This window comes from Antedon bifida, chromosome 3 (genome assembly GCF_963402885.1).
Source record: "Antedon bifida chromosome 3, ecAntBifi1.1, whole genome shotgun sequence".
NCBI classification, from domain to species: domain Eukaryota; kingdom Metazoa; phylum Echinodermata; class Crinoidea; order Comatulida; family Antedonidae; genus Antedon; species Antedon bifida.
In genome coordinates this window covers 7,339,241-7,360,806 of record NC_136228.1, presented here as the reverse complement: position 1 = coordinate 7,360,806, position 21,566 = coordinate 7,339,241, and the positions used below count along the sequence as shown (strand labels likewise).

The window sequence follows — 21,566 nt, the reverse complement described above, 5'->3', positions numbered from 1 at the left end:
GGGACCCCTCATAAAACGTCACAAAATAAACCTTATAGCCATAAGGTTGACGTAAGAATTCGCTAATGCAACCGTTTTACGTTGTCAATGACGATGTATAGGGTTCGAATCCCATGATTTCTTCTTTTTTCTCTATAATGAAAAAGCGATTATTTAGAGGGTTAGGTTTAGTTATAGGAATTAGTTCGGCTAACTTTCACTAAGGGGTCCCCAACATATGTACGAATTTCTACTGGGATAGTTACGTTTGGTGAATTGTGATTTGGTGGGATCGATCGTACTTAGTGAGGGCGTGTGGCGCAGTGTGTTGTACGTTGGAGATCGAGGTTCGAATCGCTGCATTACTTGTATCTTTAGGCAAGATATTTTACTTACGTTTGCCTCTCTCCACCCAGGTGTATAAAGGGGTACAATAAATTAAAATGCTCATTTGTTTCGTCCATGACAACAGGAAGCACTACCACCACTCTCTTTTGAAAATCCTGACCGGAGATAATTATAATAGACCTACACGCCTAATATACTGTAAAATGGACGGGTAACAACATCTATCATTTAAACACAATGATTTAATTCGCTACCGCACGCAATGTACAATTTTACTAAAATAATACAGTGTACCTTCAATAAACAGCATCAAACAAAGGCCAGTGGAAAGGAAACAAACTCAGCAAAACAAAATATAAATAAAATCTCGGAAACGGAAATAGAACGACTCGGTAAGACAGTTAGTCGTGATATATTGATATCAGTGTGACAAAAGAAATAAACGGAGCAACAAAAACAAGTCAAGACCTTTGAAGGCTAACACATAACTAGACGAGTATCATCTCAACTGGGATCTTCCTTTCGCATTCAACATGAATGATTACTTTACAAACTTTTGCTGTTGTTATTTTGACAGTGTTTTTATATAAATCATTCGGAGTACACGGAGTTCAGGTAAAATGAAAACAAATAACTCGATGTAAATCTAGTTTTCGTTCACGGTAAAAGGAAGGGTGGACATGCAATAAACTATTTTAAGCTATATTTATGAGGACACTCTTCAAGAAAATACTTTTAAATAGTATCAACTAAAAACAATATTCTTACAAATATGAATATTTGAATCAAGAAGTCATCACCTCAAAAACATCAACGTCAGGTATAGTATCATTCTTTTTATCATTCCTTCGTTAAATCCGGGAACACTCTTCCCTGGTTTAATCAAAAACGTTTATTAAAATAAAAATGTTACCCTTGTTGCAACGTTAAATTCAAAACGTCACCCTTCCTGAGTACAATCAAGAAAGTCGTCGTTCTTGCGTTAAATCAATGACGTCGTTCTTGTATTAAATCAACGACGTTGTTTTTTATATGAACGACGTCATTCTTGGGTTCGTCGTTCTTGCATTAAATGAACGACGTCGTTCTTGAGTTAAATGAACGACATCGTTCTTGAGTTAAATGAACGACATCGTTCTTGTGTTAAATCAAAAATGTCGTTCTTGCGTTAAATCAACGACGTCGTTCTTGCGTTCATCGTTCTTGAGTTAAATGACCGACGTCGTTCTTGCTTAAATCAACGACGTTGTTCTTGCTTAAATGAACGACGTTGTTCTTGCTTAAATGAACGACGTCGTTCTTGCGTTAATTGAACGACGTCGTTCTTGCGTTAAATTAACGACGTCGTTCTTGCGTTTAATCAACGACGTCGTTTTGCGTTAAATCAACAACGTCGTTCTTGCGTTAAATCAACGACGTCGTTCTTGCGTTAAATCAACGACGTCGTAAATAAACATCGTTGGTTAAATCGAGAACATCGTCGTTATCAATGACGACATAGGAAGCACTAGCAAAAAATAAATATTCCGAAAATGGGGGCACGGACGTCGACGTTATGTTACGCTCGGTTGATTCGTAGTCAGCTTGCAAAAGCATAGTAAAATAATAAAACATTACATAGTTTAATACGTTTATTTTCAACTTGGACATGCTTACTATTATAGATATATATACATATGCAATTTCATGCTTAGCGTTATAACTGAACGCATCTAGGTATGGAGGGTTGATCTACACTGATTAATAGAACCGTGTATATGTTACTAAAGTCCTTCGAATATCATTTTCGCTCTCGCTCTGATGTGAATGTGAAATATAGCAGTTTCTACTAACGTCTAGTTACGTTTGGAATTTTTCCTCGATGAAGTGTTTTCTAGCACCACAAACTAAAACACCGTGTTGTAATACATTGAGGGGGCTCTTATAGAAATGTCCTGGAATTCAAATAAATCCAGAACAGTAGTAAACAAAAAACAGTTTTTGTTTGTACACCACTGTTTAATGAAATTCTGCAGTTGTTATTGGTCCAGGCAACACATGCAAGGACATATAACTGACCTGATCTGTTGTTAATACACTACAATGTTCACACAGTAAAATGTGTAATTGTGTAAGGTAAGCTACCAAAAAGCCTCCATAAATATGTAGGTTGAAAGCTGGCATTTACGCTAATGCACTGCCACGTTCAGGCAGTGAAATATGTAATTGTCAATTGTGTACAATAAGCTACTGCCATGTTCAGACAGTAAAATGTGCAATTGTGTACAATAAGCTACTGCCATGTTCAGACAGTAAAATGTGCAATTGTTTACAATAAGCTACTGCCATGTTCAGACAGTAAAATGTGCAATTGTTTACAATAAGCTACTGCTATGTTCAGACAGTAAAATGTGTAATTGTTTACAATAAGCTACTGTCATGTTCAGACAGTAAAATTTGTAAATGTGTACAATAAGCTACTGCCATGTTCAGACAGTAAAATGTGTAATTGTGTGCAATAAGCTACTGTCATGTTCAGACAGTAAAATGTGTAATTGTGTACAATAAGCTACTGCCATGTTCAGACAGTACCATATGTGTTAACACTGAAAATGAAATGCATAGTAGAACCAACACTCACTCCTCATGACCAGTTGATCTGTCATGATGTCGTCGTTTCTTTCCTTACTCCAGGATGATCTGTGTAATAGTCTTTGTAATCATATTTCACAAAGATTGGTATTGGATTTGGCATCAAACCTGCAAAATACAAGATATATATTATATATAATTGGATGATTACCATAACTAACAAAACCACAACTACCAACACATTTACTTCTAGGGTACCAAAGTACCAAATGTATCTTCACATGTTTATACCAACATTCAACCATACCCCACAACTACTACTGTACACCACCACCACAACCATCATGGTACAGTTACCAAATACAATTACCAAATAGATCAGCCTGCTTTAAAGCTGGTTATATAGTCTGTACCAAAAATCAACAAGCTACCACAACCACACTTCTACCAACTTCTCTCCAACCATCATACAGTCATCATACGATTACCGGCACCAAATGGATACCAGGTTGTATTTTCGGTACAACCATCATATACTTACCGATAGCTCTAGCTTCTTCAACTGCTTTCACTAACTGTTTGTACCTCATTTGGCAAATACTGGTTCTATACCAACTATATATTTCTAGTGAGTGTGGACATACAAATTGTTCAAGCAATTTCACATTCTAAGTAAAAAAAAATCAAATAATTATTCATATTATTTATTATTTATATATTATCGCGTTTTTGAAATCTACATTTTTAATAGTTTTTAAACAGTATTATAACATAGGCCTATAAATAGGCTTTTATTTGTCTCACTAGAAAATGTCCCCTTAAAGATGTATTGTCCCCCTGAAAAAAATTGGATCAAAAAAAAAAAAACATTTGTGTTCATTTTTTCTCTTCTATGGAATTGAATAACTTTATCTGTAAACTGTAAAATGGCCTATTCAAAGTCTGATTTTATAAATCTTTATTTTTCATGATTTCGGGGTAAAATACATTAATAGGAAGAAATAGAAGTGTTCCAAGAGGGGTACTACTGTCTAAATAACATTAGAATGTAAGGCTTACATATAAATAAACTAAATTCCTTACTTTGTGATGCAACAAAAGCTGATCATCTCTGCATAGTGGGCATGGGTTGCCAGCTACTCTGTATGTGTCCCCCTTTCCTCTCTAAATTGATTTAAATAACAAATTTACATATATTTTAGTAGTCTGCAATATGTATGGTTAACTGGAATTGTGTTTTTAAAGGATTAAAACTCATTATTTGCAGTCAGTTTTATATTATGTTATTTAAAACATAATAATCGGTGCAATTGTACTTCGGGATTCAGAGTTTGCATATGAAATTGAAATTTACTTTTAACACAAAGATTCTTTTTCTATGGTTATACACTAGTGATGGATACAGTGGCAGATTAAAAACATTTCGCCATGAGTGATTTGGAGACCTAAAGTGGAGGGATCACAGGAGGACCAAACAGACTGCTGTAATGTTACAAAAAAACCATACACTTACTATGCACATTTTTCTTGTTTTCTGTAAAAAAAAAGAAACATCACTAGTTTAGTCAAATATATAATATAACATACTGTTTGTGTGGCCAGAACCAAAATTTAGTTAATAATTGTATTAAATGAAAAGATAAAGAATAATGCACTTGTCAATTGGATGCATCATTTACAAATAATTATTGATGCAAGGGTGCGTAAAAAAATCCTAGATGGTACGTCAGATCAATGAACAATAGTGTGTCAATGTCCATCACTTTACCACCCACCATTATTATAATAAACAACATGGTCACAGTGCATTATGGGGTTTGTCATGGTATTCATAAGATATGACGCACATTTGACAAATGACGCACCTCTCACAGGGGTTGTATAGTGGGTCATACAATTGACATGTGCATAAAATGTACTTACATTTGGTGGAACTCCACCCTTAAAATTACGTCTATAATTTGAAAACACTGGCTTGTTGCCATACTTCTCTAGGTATTCCTCACTTCCTATGTACCCGATGGCAGTCTCTAAATCAACTGGTTTAGCCTCTACTTTTTCTTCAGTTACTTCATCATCATCTTCTAAATGCTCTTCATTACGAAATGTTGTAGATGTATTGATAGACCTAATAGTGTAAATACCACTGGTTACTTCTTTTCGGAGTATCTGTAATTGTAAATGAGGAAAAAGATATATTAGGTTTTAATTATTTAATATAAACACGAGAAACTTTAGGCCGGGTCATATACTAATTTATGCTCGGTACCACGACGATCAAAGAAGGTTATTTTATAAGATAAAGTTTCAAATATTGTTAGACTTTTTTCCATCATAACACATCAACAACAAACCTGATTGTGCCCTGTCCTGTAGTTTGTATTTATTAAATTTAATTGTAGCTTAGGCCTATCCTAGGCCCTAAAATACTGTAAGCATATAGGCTAGACTAGGCCTAGTATGTATATTCTTTATATTAACAGCAGTATTGTAAATTTTTGCATAATAACAACAAAAATATTATAGTTAGGCCTACATCTATTTAACATCAAACATGATGATAATCTGTAACACCCATTCCATTGTGGGATCTTGTGAACGTTTTATATCATATATTTATAACCCTACCACCGGGCGTTACCGGTCGCATGTAAGTATGACCGAATACAGTACTGATAGTTAGGCCCACTCGTCTGACATTCCTTTCCCTGGTTAATATGCTCGCACTAAGTTACTAACACGCCCGCATGCAGACATTCACATGTGTGCACCTCGCTCGGCTCGTTTAGCCGTATAATAGGCCTAGGGCTAGGCCTAGTAGGTAGGCCTAGGCCTAGATAGCTAATTTTCACATATGGTTTATTTGGCTGTTACAAAGACTAAAAAAAATAGAAATAGGCCTATTCAAAATCACATTTATTACCTTAGTATTAGGATTATAGGCCAGAACAACTCTGCTTTTTGCAATGTTTTGCAAAATAAATCTTCGACACACCGTCCTCATAGAGGCTGCCATTTTGAATAAATCAGACGGCCAAAAAAATATTTAAAAGAGCGTTCAAAACACAGGTGGCGCCACATTTTGAAAAGTTGGACCGAATTAATCGAAATCAAAGAAAATTGTGTCCGCCAATTCAGTTTCGAACTGCTCCTTTTATATCGTGTGAAAACTCTTTTTCTGTGCATAAATTAAAACTGGATAAAAATACAGTTGAGTACCGGCAAACCATTTGCTTTAAAAAAATATGTAGGCCTATATAATGTTTCAGATTCTACAAAGTATTAATTAGTTTTATTTCTTCCAACGGTGGATATTTCTCATATCTAGTTTGATTGATTTGATGACTATTTTTATCTATTTTTTAGCTCTCATCCACTGTTCATTGGTAAGTGGTCTAAGACCATTAATAAGGCTATTTTGATTATTTATTATCTTTATTGTTTTGTGTTATTGTTTATCATAGCCTATCGTGTTAAGTAAACAATTAAATAAAGTATTAACATTTTTTGAGAAATGTTTAGTTCTGAAATAACAATAAGGCTATGAATTAGACGATAAAAAGAAAACACGGAACACAACGAGTTCATTTTGCCACATGGCCCTCTGTATTGTTCGCTTTCATTACATTTTCACATTTTAATTTTACATTTGTACAATCATAGAGAACCTTAAGGTACATAAATTAACAGTTAAATTGCGCAATAAACAAAATTAATTTTGCAATAAAATACAGTGAGCATATGCACCAAGACACATCGGATATTACCTCCATAGGTTTCGTCAGCATTGGTTACTGTGGAATACTGTACGTATTATTAATCACCAATGAGTTATTTAAAATAACCAAAGGCAATTGGTATTACGAAATTACTTATAATAAAAAAAGTGATAGGACTCTATGAGTAAATTAAATAATCTTATTTATCATTCATAGGGCACAATAAACAGTGCTATTACCGCCTATAAAGCTAGGTGCACTGCCACGAATTATATCTAACCTCTTCAGCCAAAATATCATTATCGTTGTTTGTATTTTGTTCGTTCAATACTCCATGACGATGACATTAAAATGTCAAAATATTAAACCCTAACATTATGCAGAATTTAAATTACAATAGAAAGTATTTTGCTTTTAAATTTCGTTTTTCTAGATGAATACCACCGAGCGTTGCTTTTAGCATATTCACTCGATCGGTCATCAACATTTGACGGACAAAAGGCCACACACGATTTATACTGTCTATACGTGTCTGCTGTGCTTTCCTTTCATCCACCAATGAATAATAATTTTTAACAAAACGATGCACGTTACGTCACCCTTTCCATCATTGTTCGGTCGGTTTTTTGCGTCCACTTTCGTGAAATAGCGAAGAAAACACAAACAACAATTATTATAAAAATAATCTTATTTCATTTGTTGAAAAAATTATAGATACATAATTTTACATATCTCATATGAGATAATAAATTACAAAGTAAACTATTTGTGATTTTATACATCTACTGACGTTAAACGTCCACATTTTTTAAATGAAATGATTATGTCATAAATCCAGTTCAAAACATTTACGAATTGGGTAACAAAAACCACAAAATATCTAAAATTATATTTGTAAAATTCAATTCACCAATTTCAGTCAATATATTAATAAAATATTTATAGAGATCAAATGGTATTAATATTATTTGTTTTGGTTTGATTAATTTTGATCAAAATATTCTTTTGATTTCAGTTAATAATTTGCTTACTTTGTGGGAACTCATTTTATCACTCAATCTATTATTGATTTATTATTCAATCGATTGATTGATTTAAGTCAATGATTAATTATTGATTGATTAATTTCAATCGATTGATTAATTATAGATCGATTTTAAAGGATTGATTTATTATTGATTTATTTCAAATGATTGATTCATTATTGACTTATATCAATCGATTGATTATTTATTGATTGATTAATTATATCATTTATGGATTTATTTATTCAATCAATTATCGATTGATTTATTTAATCAATTATGGTTTTATTTATTCAATCAATTAATGATTATTCAATCAATCAGATATTGATTTATTTAATCAATCAATTATTCATTGATTTTGTTATTGTTATTATGCCTTTGTTCTTTCTCATCATCAATATTGTAATAAACGTTTTTGTTGTTTCACATGTGTGGTGTGTGTATATCAAGTTGGTGGGAAATAGAGTTGTTGTCAATATAGATTACAATACAGTACCTGCTTTTGTCCGTAACAAAAATACTTCCAATTTCAATTGGATTTCAACATGCCCAATATCATGATTAGAAGTGATTGAGGTGCAGTAAACAAACACAATATTTAAATCTGCTTTCAACTACAACCAACCAATAAAATGCTTTGAATAGTTGTTAGCCTCCAATCACAATGTACATGTAAATTAAATATTTGCATATTCAGATATAATTGGCGAGTCATAGTTTTTCTTTTCACAATTCTTTTTTCGTTTTTTCCTTAAGAAGATTAAGAATTTACCACTCATGATTACTGTATTGATTTTGAATCATAATCACAATCACTATATGAGCGTTTGAAATGGTTTGGCCTTCCATGTCTTCGTTCGCAAGCACAGCTTTTCATCTTCGGTGGGTAGACATTCAGGAGGACATGTTCATATAGGTGGACCATTAATACCAGGATGCAGAAAATGACAATTATTGGCCATCCGACAACCTCCACGATTCATAAAATGCCAACAGGGTTCTGAGCGCCCTCGTCCACGTGCCCCTCGACCACCACGCATACCACGACCACCACGCATGCCTCGCATTGCACCTCTCGGTGGCGGTGGTGGTGGTGGACCTCGATGCTCTCCTCTGCCCATATTTGGTGGAAAGGGAAAAGGAGGACGTGGTCCTCTAAAATTTCCTGGTGGCATACCTGAAAGATTACAAATTTAAAGAACATTTTATTAGAATTGTATATTCATAACCAAATAAAAAAATCTAAAAAACCCCTATATATTATGAGAGAGTACATTTCTCGTTATACACATTTATGTGATTGGCATCAAAATGCCAAAATTGTACAGGGTAAGGTTTTAAACTACCACCGTTATGGGGTGGGCATCTTTGCTAGTGCACAGGGTGATATTTGGGGGTAGGATGAGTCTCTCTACCACTGTATATTTAGAAACTAATAGCATTTCACATGTATCACATGTTTATTTATACAGTAATATTATTTAAACAAAAAAAAATACTTACTACCAATTATTCCTCCTCTTCCTCGTATAGGGGGTCTCATAAATGCCATAGGATCATTTGGATTAAACGGCATTCTGGGCCGGGGACCACCACCTAAAAAAATACAGCATAAATTACATTAATGTCAAAACTAATTTGTATATAAAGGAATTGGAAATAATGTTTAATGTATTAAATATTTTCTAAACGTGAACAGATTTTTTCCCCGTACACATTTAAAAAAAAGTAATATTAAACGACCGTTCAATAGTGCGTACTATTGCACGACAATGACCCACAATCATCCAATCAAATGACAGGAATTTATTTAGGTGTTGTATAAATTCTTTTATTACAATTACTTTATAATCACAAATCATATTACATCAAGAATATTACATAATATATTTACTGTATATAGATGAATTAATAATATTAAATAATATCTCAATTTGCCTTACCTTGTCCTTTTAAGCTTTCCACAATTTCTTTTAGTTTTGACGTGAGCCCTTCTTCCTGGTCATGGCCTTGGCCCTGCAAACATTAATTTGAATATGATTATGATGTTTTTGCATGTTTGTATACAGGTGACAAACACAGGTGAACAATTAATGTTATATGAATACAGGAATCTCTTCGTTGGGAAACTCATAATAGGGTATTCTCCACAAGAAATGAACAAGGGCAATGTATATTTTATCACAATGGCCAACCCCTATTCCCCTTGGGAATACAGTTACTTGATTGGGTCTCAAAGCTATTTAAATAATGGTAAAGAGTTGTAACAGGCTGGCCTCCTCTCGCTCAAATACTAGTTCAACATTTATTAGTTTCTATCAATGGTAAAAGCAATAAAATAAAAAATAATACCATTAATACTGTAGAGGATCTTGCAAGAAGAAATTTCTTGTCACGCAAGAAAAAAATACATTTGTATATGATTATATATATAAAATAAATAAACATACCATAAGTGTAGACAGCACATGATGTACATTGTCGTAAGCCGACGGTGCATTGGGATCTTCCATTTGGCCAGGTTCATATTGTGCATACTGTGCATTAGGGTCGTACTGTCCCGTCATGTCATACTCTGCATTGGGGTCATAATCTTGATTTGGGTCAAATTGCATATTGGGGTCAAATCCTTCCTCTGCACTGCTGCTTTCCTGAAATATGCAATACAATAATTTTATTAATAATAATTGATAAATCTTAGATTTATACGTAAGAATTTTCAGTAAAGTGCTCAAATGAAAACAATTTTTAGTAAAAACTTTGTTTAAAGAGGGTGACTCAAAACAGCAAAAAAATGAATTTCAAATCAAATTATAAAACAATTATTATTAATTAGCAATACCAAGTGGTAACCAGACAACTTACATCTTCCAAAGGAATCCTCTTTACTTCTGATGGTTCCAAGATTTCTGGATCTGGTTCCATTGGCGTTTCCGGAAGACTTGCCTTATCGAAGAACAGCACCTGAAGGACAGCCATCTCTCGCTGCCGTTGAGTCTCTTTCTCGTGGCTTGAGCAGACGACCTCTGGCGGGGCATTTGGAATGTGCAACTTGATAGGTCGTTTCCACTGTAAGAAACAATTTTTTTTTAAATATAATTTTTTTTTCCCTTCCGATTGTTGTAAAATGAATTGTTTTTACAATATGAATGTTGGACATACCATGATGAATTCTATCGTGCCCTTTGACATCTTCTCATCACTGGGTTGTACCTTCTTCACAGCCATCATGGCCTCTTTCTCACTTTCTCTTTCTAAGCGCTTTGCATCGGCAAAATTCGAAACTTTATTTACATTCACTAGAAAGAGATTATAAATCGTAAAATATGCATTCATATGAATTAACAAAAATAAAAAAAACTCTAAAAAATATTTTAACTGTAGTTTGTTGTTTACCTCTTTCGCTCTCGTCCAGCTCAAAGTAAAGAACAGCCACTAAATCATCATCTGGTTTCCATCTAACAGATTTTTTCTTCTTTTTGGTACCAGATTTATTTTCTTCTCCATCCTTTGCTTCCTCGTCATCCTCTGTTGTTCCGGCGGAGTAGAATCTAACTATAAATAAAAGTTTTTAATCTTTAATATATTGTGTAAATGATAAAAAGGAGCAAATTGAAATGAGAATCCAACTCTAGTATTTTGGTTCATATTTAGATTCCCTACCAATATCGCTGACACTTTTACAGATATAATTTTTTACAATTTTTTTTGGGGAGAGGGAGGTGGCCAAACATTCCAGATTTGATTATATTATATACTTATTACATATGGTTTATCATACTTACTTTTAGGAGCATCTGTCTTGCCATCTTTCCCATTCTAATAAATAACAAAATAAAATTGTATTATTTCTGAGACAAGACAAAAAAAACATTATCACTTAAATAATTATTTTATTTTGATCAATCAGAAACAGCATAAAAACAACTTTAGTAAAATATTAGAAATAATAAAATCTGTACCTGTGGCTCTGCGGTTGGATCGGACACATCAAATGCATTCTAAAAACAATTTAAACAAATAAAATATTAAATTTTTAAAACATATTGAAGGTGTAGCTTAGTGATTAACGTGCTTGCCTTCCAATACCAAGGTCCAGGGTTTGATCCTCACCTAGTGCCAGGGTTGTAACTGTTTCTACGTCACTCTCCTAGCCTCAAATGAGACTTGAGTTATAAGCATGATAATTGGCGAATTTCTCGATGTTGGAGGAGTATGAAATTTAGAGAAAAATAAAATATAACAGTTACCTTTGGTCCGCCTTTTGGTGACGCTGGTTTAACAGGTGGTTTCTTAGGTTTTCTTCGTATTGGTGCCGTTGGTGGAGCTAGAAGTGCATCCATAAACCCGGCACTTTCATGTAAAACATGAACTATTGAATTGGAAAGAGAATAAGTACTATTATTATCAGCATTATTATATATATTAATAATAATCTTTCGGTACGGACAAATATTGTAGTAAAGCAGCACAAAAAACATAATATAGTCACAATTAAAGAAAATTATGAATTTACTAATACAAACATTAAAAGTAGTTAATATTTGAAACCATACCTTTGTTAACTTTGGGCGACAACTTGGGTTTGTCATTACCATTGTTGTCTGTGTCTTGTTTCGGCTTTTTCTCCGCCGGTTGAACGACTTTATCTAATGTTTGTCTGAAAAATTGAATGTTTGGACCAAGGGTTGAGACTACAGAGAAGAATGGAGATTATATGTAGGAAAGTCTAACCTGTACATGTTCACTTAATAGATGTATAGTACAAGTAGTTGTCAAAGAAAGAATATTTATAAAGATAAACAAATTCACATATGGATAACAATTTTTTTTTTAGAAAGTAAATAATTAATTCTTACCCTTCTCGTTTGGCAACTGTGGTCTTTTTATTAGTAGGTTGCACCGCTAATTTCTTCTTTATACGCATTTTCGGAAGTGGTGGCGCCATTTCGAGGCCCGTTGACCTTAACTTAGCATGTGCTGGGCCCGACACCTTTGTTTTCTTAGGCTTAGGAGGGTCAAATGTCTTTGATATTGTAGGACTATTATCGTCCTTTAGTTTAACAACTGGTTTACCAGTTTTTATTTGAGTTATTTTTAATTTTCCAACTTTCTTTACTTTCTCTTCTGCGTTATCACTTTTCTCACCAGATTCTTCGTTGTCTTCTTTCTTGACTTTTAACTTCTTCTTTTTTACTACTGCTTTAGTATCTAAAAATTATAAATGGTTATTTAAATTATATGACATCGGTTTTGGAGTATTTATACTTTATAACACATACAAAACAAAACTGCAATTATAAGAGGGTGTTACCAAGGCAATCCAACAACAGGATGCTGAGCCCTGGAGATCAAAGGGTTTATATCTGGCTGCGACACAAACAGTGCCACGAGTTCCAATCTTGGCAAGTGTCCTGTTGTTAGATGGTGTTACTAAAATGGACCTTAACAGTACATCCTACAACCATACAAACACCATACTCCCCCTCCCCTGTCTAAAAAAATGGAGTCATAAACTGATTAAACTTACCTGCTGGGCTATGCTTGATCACCTTCATCCATGTCCCTACTAGGTCAGTAGCAATTGGTTGAAGTTCTATATAAAAAAAAATATTTTAGTAAAAAAAAAAAAAATTAAAGATGTATTGTCCCCCTAAAAAATAAATCTTACTAATAGGACTTTGTATACCGAGTTTAGCCAGTGAGCGATCATAGCCGTTAACCATAATAGTACACAATGCCATAAGCAAAAAAATAGATTACAAAAACTGTACATTATTTTACAAATACTTACCGTTTCCATCATTTTTGCTCAGCTGTTTGATTGTCTTGGCAGTGTCATTCTGAAGGAGTATTTAAAAATGTATTGGAGATTTCAGATTAAAGATATCAAGTGTTAATGACTGGCTTACTCAAACATACTTTAATTTTTTGCTTTAGTTCATTTATTTTGCCTCAAAATAATACATAAAAATACAATACATGGACAAGGAACAAGAAGAAAAAAACACAACCTAATCACTATCTAGTAGGTATTATAGCTACTGATTGGAGAAAAAACATTTGGATTATAAAAACATGTATAAACATTATATTTGTACAGCAAATATCAATATTTCATGTGCTGTTTTTTGTCATGTACCGTAACTGCAGTCTTGTTAGGGTGTCAAGCTTAAAGTATCATACTTATTTGACCTCCTTTCACACTTCTTTGTTGTACAAGTATCTCTATATATTTTGTTTAAATTAGTTTGATTACCTTAATGTTTCACATTTTACTTGTATTATTTTTGAAGTGTGAACAATTGAATAAAAGAAAAAAAGAAAAAAAAGAAAGATAATTGCAATAAAGTTTTATCGTACATCATAACAAAATTGTGAAAATACCTTTTTTAATATTTCAATTGTTACTGGTAGATGCTTGAGCAGTTTGATAAGTTCGATGACGATGACTAAGTTGTCGTTTTCTAAACCATCATGTAACCAGTGGTTGATCATGTCCCATCCACCTAACTCCATAAACCTGATAATAAATAAAACAGAACTTTAGTAAAATTTAAATGATTCGGGAGGCATTCACTTGACACATGTGTATAGCAGTCTCATACTTATATCTTATAAAAATACTGTAATAATATTGTGTAAACAATCTATAACTTTACACTTAAATGACTAAAGCTGATATTCATATACTTGTGAAGTTAGGTTTTATGATCCAAATTGCTTTGAAAGAAATAGGACTACTGTACTAATGCTTTATATTACAAATTTTAATTATCATTTGATATGATTAGTCAAAATCATAACCTTGTCATAATCTTTTAAGATCTTCTGGTATTATAATCCCACCCCTCCCCAAACCCCTCTATAAAAAAAAAATAGACGTGATCTCTGTTCATATGATATATTTTAATTTCTGCTTTATTCTGGTTACAATGTTTGATCATACTTTTAGCAATGGATTTATTATATCCAGGTGATTTTATATTGTTTGAATAGCCAAATTGTTGATACAAACAGGGACAAATAAATGACACAAAATCTTAGTTTTGCTTTCAAAATGTATATTTATTCATACTATTTTATATATACAACAGAAAAACATATACATTATATCTAAAAAATTATACAAATTTTATTTTTTAAGATTTACTAAAGTACTGTATCTAAAATGTTATTACAGTATTTAAAAAAAATAAAAATGGGGTAGGGTGAAGGGTTTAGGGGTGACAGGGCACAGCAAGTATACCAATATACTGCCTCTCACCTGCTGAATTTAAACTTACTTTAATAACACTGGTTTTGGCTGAGTTGCTTTAATGATGTTTATATACATACACTTGCTTACTAGTTTCCGAGAACTTTTCATAAAACTGTAAGAAAACAAAAATAATTTATACAAACTTCAAAACATAGAAAAAAGGTAAATTTAAATGGTAATAATGGTAATATCATAATTATGGTAATCATAAAGTTACAGATAAAATACTGATTCTAGAATTTCATTTTGAACCTTGCATGACTGCAATACTTAGTGGAACCGCTAAAAATGTGAGGGTATTTGGCATTTAATATAAATAATTATTTTGATCTTGTCTCACCTTAATATTTTGTCTACATGCTCTTCATCTTTTATCTCACCCGCTGGTGTTAACAAGGAACTAAGGGCATTTAGTAGATTCTTAGGATCAACTGCTGTGGAAGCGGCCTACAAGATAAAATAAATAATTTTACATTACAAAAATGATAGCAACAACAAACTAGTTAAGGGAAATGCACTATTTAAAGCTATTTTAGAATTACAATCAATAGAAATACAATACAACACAAATGAAATAATGTCACCAAAAAAATTTGAAACAGTTGAAATCTACTACAATTATAATAGTGCGGCATGGCACTTTATTGATCTTATTATAGTACCCGCCCTCAATTTAGACTGCATCGGATCGTGCACACAAGGATTTGAAATCTGATTTGAACAGATACTTGTCACTCATGTTAACCCAGAAGTGCTACTGCTGATATGGTAGAATTAAAAAAAAAATATATATAATATAATAAAACAATATATCCAATCTAATTGGAGCCATACTATGAAAGCCCTAGTGGTCTAATGGTAGGATATATTGTCTGTGTGTCAAGCAGAAGATTATTGGTTCGATTTGCGGATGGGGTTTTTCCTCTCACTCTCAGATTTCCTCATCTTCACAGTTCATGAATTAATGAGTTAATTTTCAGTGGTTTAGAATGTCTCTATGCCTGTAAATTAATATTTATGCGATATATCTCCTACCAGGGACATGGACATATCTAGTATTGAAAAAAAATGTATTGAAACCCCATTAAAAAGTGGATAACATGTTCCTGTTCTCCTCTGTCCCCAAGTGTATTTTTCCCCTGCCTTCACACCCCTGAAAACCACTCAAATTTGCTTTATCTTCACTTTAAAATTAATATTAGTTGATATTAGAGGATATTTAATTACTGGGTGATCTGCATTTCATTGTTTGCATCAATGTCTATGTTGTATTGATTACAGGTGGTGCGTTGTAATTACATTATGTTTTACTGGTAATATTTCAAAGACTCATTATCATATTATTAAATGAGGTAAACTACAATAGCCTGGTTAAGGGTTGAGCAGCATGCATGGTCTATTAGTTCATATACAGACATCTAAATAGATAGGTTAGAGGAAGATAGGAGGGGTGAAATAATTTGAGGGGGGAGGGCCAATAATCGGAGGGGTGGGCCAATAATCGGAGGGGTGATAATAGCTGGAGGGGATGACAATAATCGGAAGGGTGACAATAATGGGAGGAGTGACATTAATGGGAGGATGGATGATGTAGATAGGGTTTTTTTGTTATTTTTCATAGTACAGTATCTTAATTTGTGGCGAGAATTTTAGTTATAGCAGAAACCTAATAAACTAATAAAGTGCTAGTGCTAGATTTGTTAAAATTGCTGGTGGTAAATTTCAAAACTAGACAATGTTTACTGGTTCTATTTTTGGAAAAATAGTTGCATTTCAGCTTTGTAATGTTTAAAAAATCTAATGTTGACAGCTTTTAAAACTGATGTTTAGAAATGATGAACATCACCCTAATAAACAGCTAGTTAGTAAATATGTTTAAATTGCTGGTTGTAAATTTCAAAACTATCTGTATACTGGTTGTATTTTCAGAAAAATAGTTACATTTCAGTGTTCTAATGTTTAACAATCTAATTTCGACAGCTTTTAAAATTGATGTTTAGGAATGATGAGCATCACAGGATATTAAATACCCGTTTAATGTCTATTATATCACCTATTGATTAAATATCAAAAATGTCAATTTAACATTACTACCAGATAGAGATATGCAAACAGTTGTTGCGACCTAACTTCTCATTGACCATTGTCCTAGTGAGAACCAAATCTTCCATAGTCTGGTTTCTGCAAAGATTAACTTACTAATCCATCCTAACCAAAACTGGAAACAAATTGTGTCTACTCAATTTTGAAGGTCAGGTCACTCAAGTGACCTAAAATGTATTTTTACTAAATTACATTAGAATGCAGCCAGTCCATGTCATTGCTAAGCATTTCAGTGTCAACCAGTTTAAAGAATACATTAATAGCACAGGCATTTAAGATTGTTTTGGTGTTGCCTAGTAACAATAAACCTAATTTTGATGAACTGTATATTTGTCTATAGTCCGATAACAGTATCCTGAATGTAGGTGAGATAAGCATCTAGTTTATAAGGCCAAGATATTATGAAATGTATTTTTGATTAGGATAAGACTGCTATAACAAGCTGGTTCATAATACAGTAATTATAACTAATTAGATAAATCTATCTAGGCAGGCAGTTTGATGTATGTTATTTTACCAGTTCCCTACATTTTTAGGTGAAAACATTAAAAAATATATTATATACTGTACATAACATTACATTAATTTCAGAATTTCCTTTGGTACTTTCAATGCAAGTCTGTACTCTCCCTTCTAAATACCATAAAAGCCTATTACTGTATGTTGGTTTAGTATAAAATTTGCAATTTTGTTTTTTCTTCTCAGGAATAGGTTGTTGGTAATAAATTTAATAACCACAAAAGATTGTTAGTGTAAGGTGAAACCAGTAAACAAAATTAGTTAAGGGAAATTAATCCAGACAATTCGCACAATATCAGTGGCGTCCTATTATATAAAGTTCAAGATGTAGAAATTCCATCGTTATTAAAATAGGTCGATTTTTTAGCTTGAATTCCATCAAGATATTAAAGTAACTGGAAATAAAATAATGAAGATTGCATGTGAAAATATGCAAATGATTTATCCTACTCATCAAACCACTAGTACAATTATTTAAATGACTTTATCCTACTCATCTGCATATACAGTCATTTTAGGCATTACAGTATTAATAATGTAACATATACTTCGATGAGAAATTTGCATAGTCCCTGAGGAAAAGAGATCCGTAAAAGTTATTAAATAGCAAGGATGACGGGGTAACCTTTTGCCATACATTTCATGAGGTCAAGAACTGATGAAGGAAAAAACAAAACTGTGGTTGAGGGTTAATCCTATCTTTAGGCTTGAGAGAGGAACAGAGTTTTGATTTTGTTGCTGGGTAGGGAAATGGAGGAGGAATGAGTAGCTAGTAGAGTATTGTGGAATTTCTCTTCAGCAAAGTTGTTATCCATCCACTATCTTGGATCTTGGTCTGTAGCTACAAGGAATGCAAAATACTTTCTAAAAAGGCTTGGCTCAATGTAAAAAATATTTCTTTGAAGTAACATTACAACAGCAAAGAGATGCCTTATGTTATTTTCATTTAAGCTAATTATAATATAGCTAACCTATACCCATTCAACTGGCTTATAAATGACCATTATCCTACTCATTAAACATGTGGCCATTGACACAGTTGATTAGGTTTATATGACATCATCAAAACAAGTGTATTATAATGTCAGTGTCATCAAAATGTGTGTGTTGACATAATCATAGTTTGTGCTGACATCACCATAGATTGTGTTGACATCATAATAGTTTGTGTTGACATCACCATAGTTTGTGCTGACATCACATCCTCTGCTCTTGTGCAGAAGATTTTCAATTATTCCAAAAAGCAGTTTAACCATGAAAAATAGTTAAAACCTGTATTTTATTCTGATAGGACCAGGGAATCTAATTAACAAGTGTCTGGTATTACTATGTATTTACAATCACTAGTATACCACAGATTGTCCAAAATGAAGGAATATATCTCTCAATATCTTTAGCAACAAAATTTCAACTCTATCTTTTGTATAAAATAAGTACATCCACATTATAAATATACTGTATATGACCGGAATATATAGAATTGACTCAAATTTTGCCTAGGGGGTGGGACACACGGTCATATATGGTACATTATATCTTCACTAGTATTAAATTTAAAATCTTTTACACAACAGCTCCCCCTCCCTCAACAAAAACCCCTTCTCTTCTCAAACTCCTTCAGAGAAGCAACAACAACTGACATGCTGAAAATATCTGTAATTTACCAAAACATTTGTTATTAAACTATTATTTTTAAAGCATGAAATAGGCTATGCAAGAACTTTTATGACTAAAATCAAACTATGATATGACTTTTGCATGGTTAGAAATTAATAGCAGAATAACCACTTCCTGGGGATGGATGGGAAATCCCCACAGTGTAATGGGAAATCCCCATGATGTATGAGAATATATTTGGGACAAGTGAAACATTACCATTATTGACACTAGGTGGGTTCAAAACTTTATCAAAATATAAAGTTTCACAGTTGATGAGAAACTTCTCAATTAGTTTGTATTCTTTTTATGTCCAAATTTTCTGAAAGAAAAAAAAAGAAAAAATTAAATTAGTAATTGATTAAAATATTTAAAAAAAAACAATGCTAAGTGATGGTTACAAAACAGCACTACTAATTTAATTTTATATATTGTTTGCATGGAGAAATGAAATGTTGATATAAAGTTTGCGGTACTGCATGACATTTTAATAATTCAATTTAGTTAATTTACAGTATTGTTGAACTGTGTCAAACTTGTTTTTTGTTTAATTTAATAGTGATTTCCTAAAACTGTATAAATACAAATTGTATTGTACCCACCACAATAAAATATTTCAAAATTAAAATTTAATTTTTAAACGGTAGAATAACTTATTCAAATTTATAGTACAATAGAAAAAACATGTATTGAAGGCAATATGATAATTATTATAATAAAATATTGAAAAACTGTGTAAAAACCATTAAATATCAATAAAAATAAAGCATACCAAAATAGAATGATTGTATACCCTACGATGTAATGGTATAATCCGTTTTTAAATCGGTAACTTAGGGTGTTCAATATACAGGATACGGAAGATTAGTTGGAAGTAATCCGATTGGCTGTTGTTTAATTAATATGCAAATAATTCAATGACGTATAATAGCGTCGTGGCTGAAAGCCAAGAAAAAATGTAGGCACGAAGAAAACGCCCGACCTTGAGTTTCGATTGTAAAACGACCAAAAAACAAAGCCAGTTTTAGAAAAAATAAGGGTACAAATACAAAATGCAATTCATAGGACAACAATGCAAAAAAACAATGTATTATATTCAATTAAATCAAAATGGGCTCAGAGAGAAATCTAAGTGATTCTAACATTTATAAATTGTTACTAAATATTTTATAGAAATAGAGGCCTTGAACCTCTAGGCCTATTTATTATATACAAGTGTATTTATATTTATTGGCCTTACTGTAGGCTCATAATGCTAAAAGACCACTGATAACTACTAAACAATAATTAGCCTGTCCTAGCTTCGAAGCCAGGCTAGGCCGTATCTTTTAATTAAATAAACTCAAAATCCAACACAAAATAGCCGTGGCGTACAATAAATAGTGTGCCACCACCACCAGCACAAGCCGAATATGCCAACCACAAATTTGGCTACACGATTTATGCAACAATTAATAAATACTGTACAGTATATAGAAAAAAAGCATTTATATCAAATACATAAGCTTCATTTAATAGCTCTTGTCATGCTAATTATTAAAGTAAGCAAAAAATATATTAGAGAACAGGAGAGACTGAAGACAAACATACAGCAAAAAACCAATAATCGAACGCAGTTCCATTGTGTGAAACTCATTCGTCAAGTAACCGATTGATTTTCTCTCCGTGTTCCCTTCCAACTTACATTTCATAGAGTGAATTATCCTTTTTCACCGCTGTTTCTTCTTCACACGTCTGTGTAACAACATAGTTACAATCAATGTCTAATAATTTATAGAATATCTTGTAAAAATTCAACTAATAATGATACAAAAGTGCCTTTATATTCTAGTCTACCCTTATGTTCAGGCAGACTTTATAAGGCCATATTTGCATCGGCTTGGGTTGTTGAACACGCCTTGGCAAAGCTTGAACGAAATTCTCGTTAATTTCTCCGAATATATCTCAAAATCAGAATGTAGTAAAAATTTGAAACTCGCCAACAAATAATATAATTTATAAAGTAAAATTCATATGTAAAATTTTGTTTTAAAATACCAAATTTAACCAAAAATTGTTAGGTTTAAATCAAACATGGTCCACACCAAGTCAAGAGAATCCAGAAAATGCGAGAGCGGCAGGAAATGATCACGTGAGTAACACCCACGCTCATTTTTAACTCCCTAGCTTGATGATCAAGATACCGCACATTGTGGACGATTCCATTTTCAGATTATCGAAGTCGATGTTAGAACCGCAATTACATTGAAAGAAAACATTAATGTTGATTTACGTATTGGTATTACCAAATTATATTTATTATTAAAGCTGATGGTATTGTAATTTTTGCATTGATAAGATTTGTAATGGATGAATGTGAACAACAGATTTGCATGTGTGCAA

General features: G+C 32.5%; 2 protein-coding genes across 3 annotated transcripts; both read right to left on the bottom strand.

The window, feature by feature from the left end:
* Positions 1-1,961: 1,961 nt before the first annotated feature.
* On the bottom strand, positions 1,962-5,938 carry LOC144837454 (small ribosomal subunit protein mS40-like). 2 transcript variants are annotated; one of them, XM_078692572.1, is made up of 7 exons: positions 5,822-5,938; positions 4,822-5,067; positions 4,412-4,432; positions 3,982-4,062; positions 3,440-3,566; positions 2,948-3,066; positions 2,201-2,213 (listed from the first exon to the last, which is right to left on the bottom strand). In XM_078692572.1, the coding sequence occupies exons 1-6, from the start codon at positions 5,912-5,914 to the stop codon at positions 2,969-2,971; spliced, it is 666 nt and encodes a 221-aa protein (XP_078548698.1). In that variant the 5' UTR covers positions 5,915-5,938; the 3' UTR covers positions 2,201-2,213; positions 2,948-2,968. The 2 variants fall into 2 exon arrangements, with proteins under 2 accessions (XP_078548697.1, XP_078548698.1); XM_078692571.1 differs by having other exon boundaries at positions 1,962-3,066.
* Positions 5,939-6,481: 543 nt separating this feature from the next.
* On the bottom strand, positions 6,482-21,308 carry LOC144837501 (serine/threonine-protein phosphatase 1 regulatory subunit 10-like). Its single transcript, XM_078692650.1, has 19 exons — positions 20,869-21,308; positions 19,404-19,506; positions 15,247-15,353; positions 14,932-15,018; positions 14,033-14,168; positions 13,440-13,488; positions 13,176-13,241; positions 12,505-12,856; positions 12,202-12,305; positions 11,896-12,017; positions 11,608-11,646; positions 11,431-11,464; positions 11,042-11,200; positions 10,808-10,944; positions 10,511-10,714; positions 10,096-10,296; positions 9,589-9,661; positions 9,149-9,241; positions 6,482-8,822 (listed from the first exon to the last, which is right to left on the bottom strand). Exons 2-19 carry the CDS (start codon positions 19,404-19,406, stop codon positions 8,554-8,556), a joined length of 2,235 nt encoding a protein of 744 aa, XP_078548776.1. The 5' UTR covers positions 19,407-19,506; positions 20,869-21,308; the 3' UTR covers positions 6,482-8,553.
* Positions 21,309-21,566: the final 258 nt, after the last annotated feature.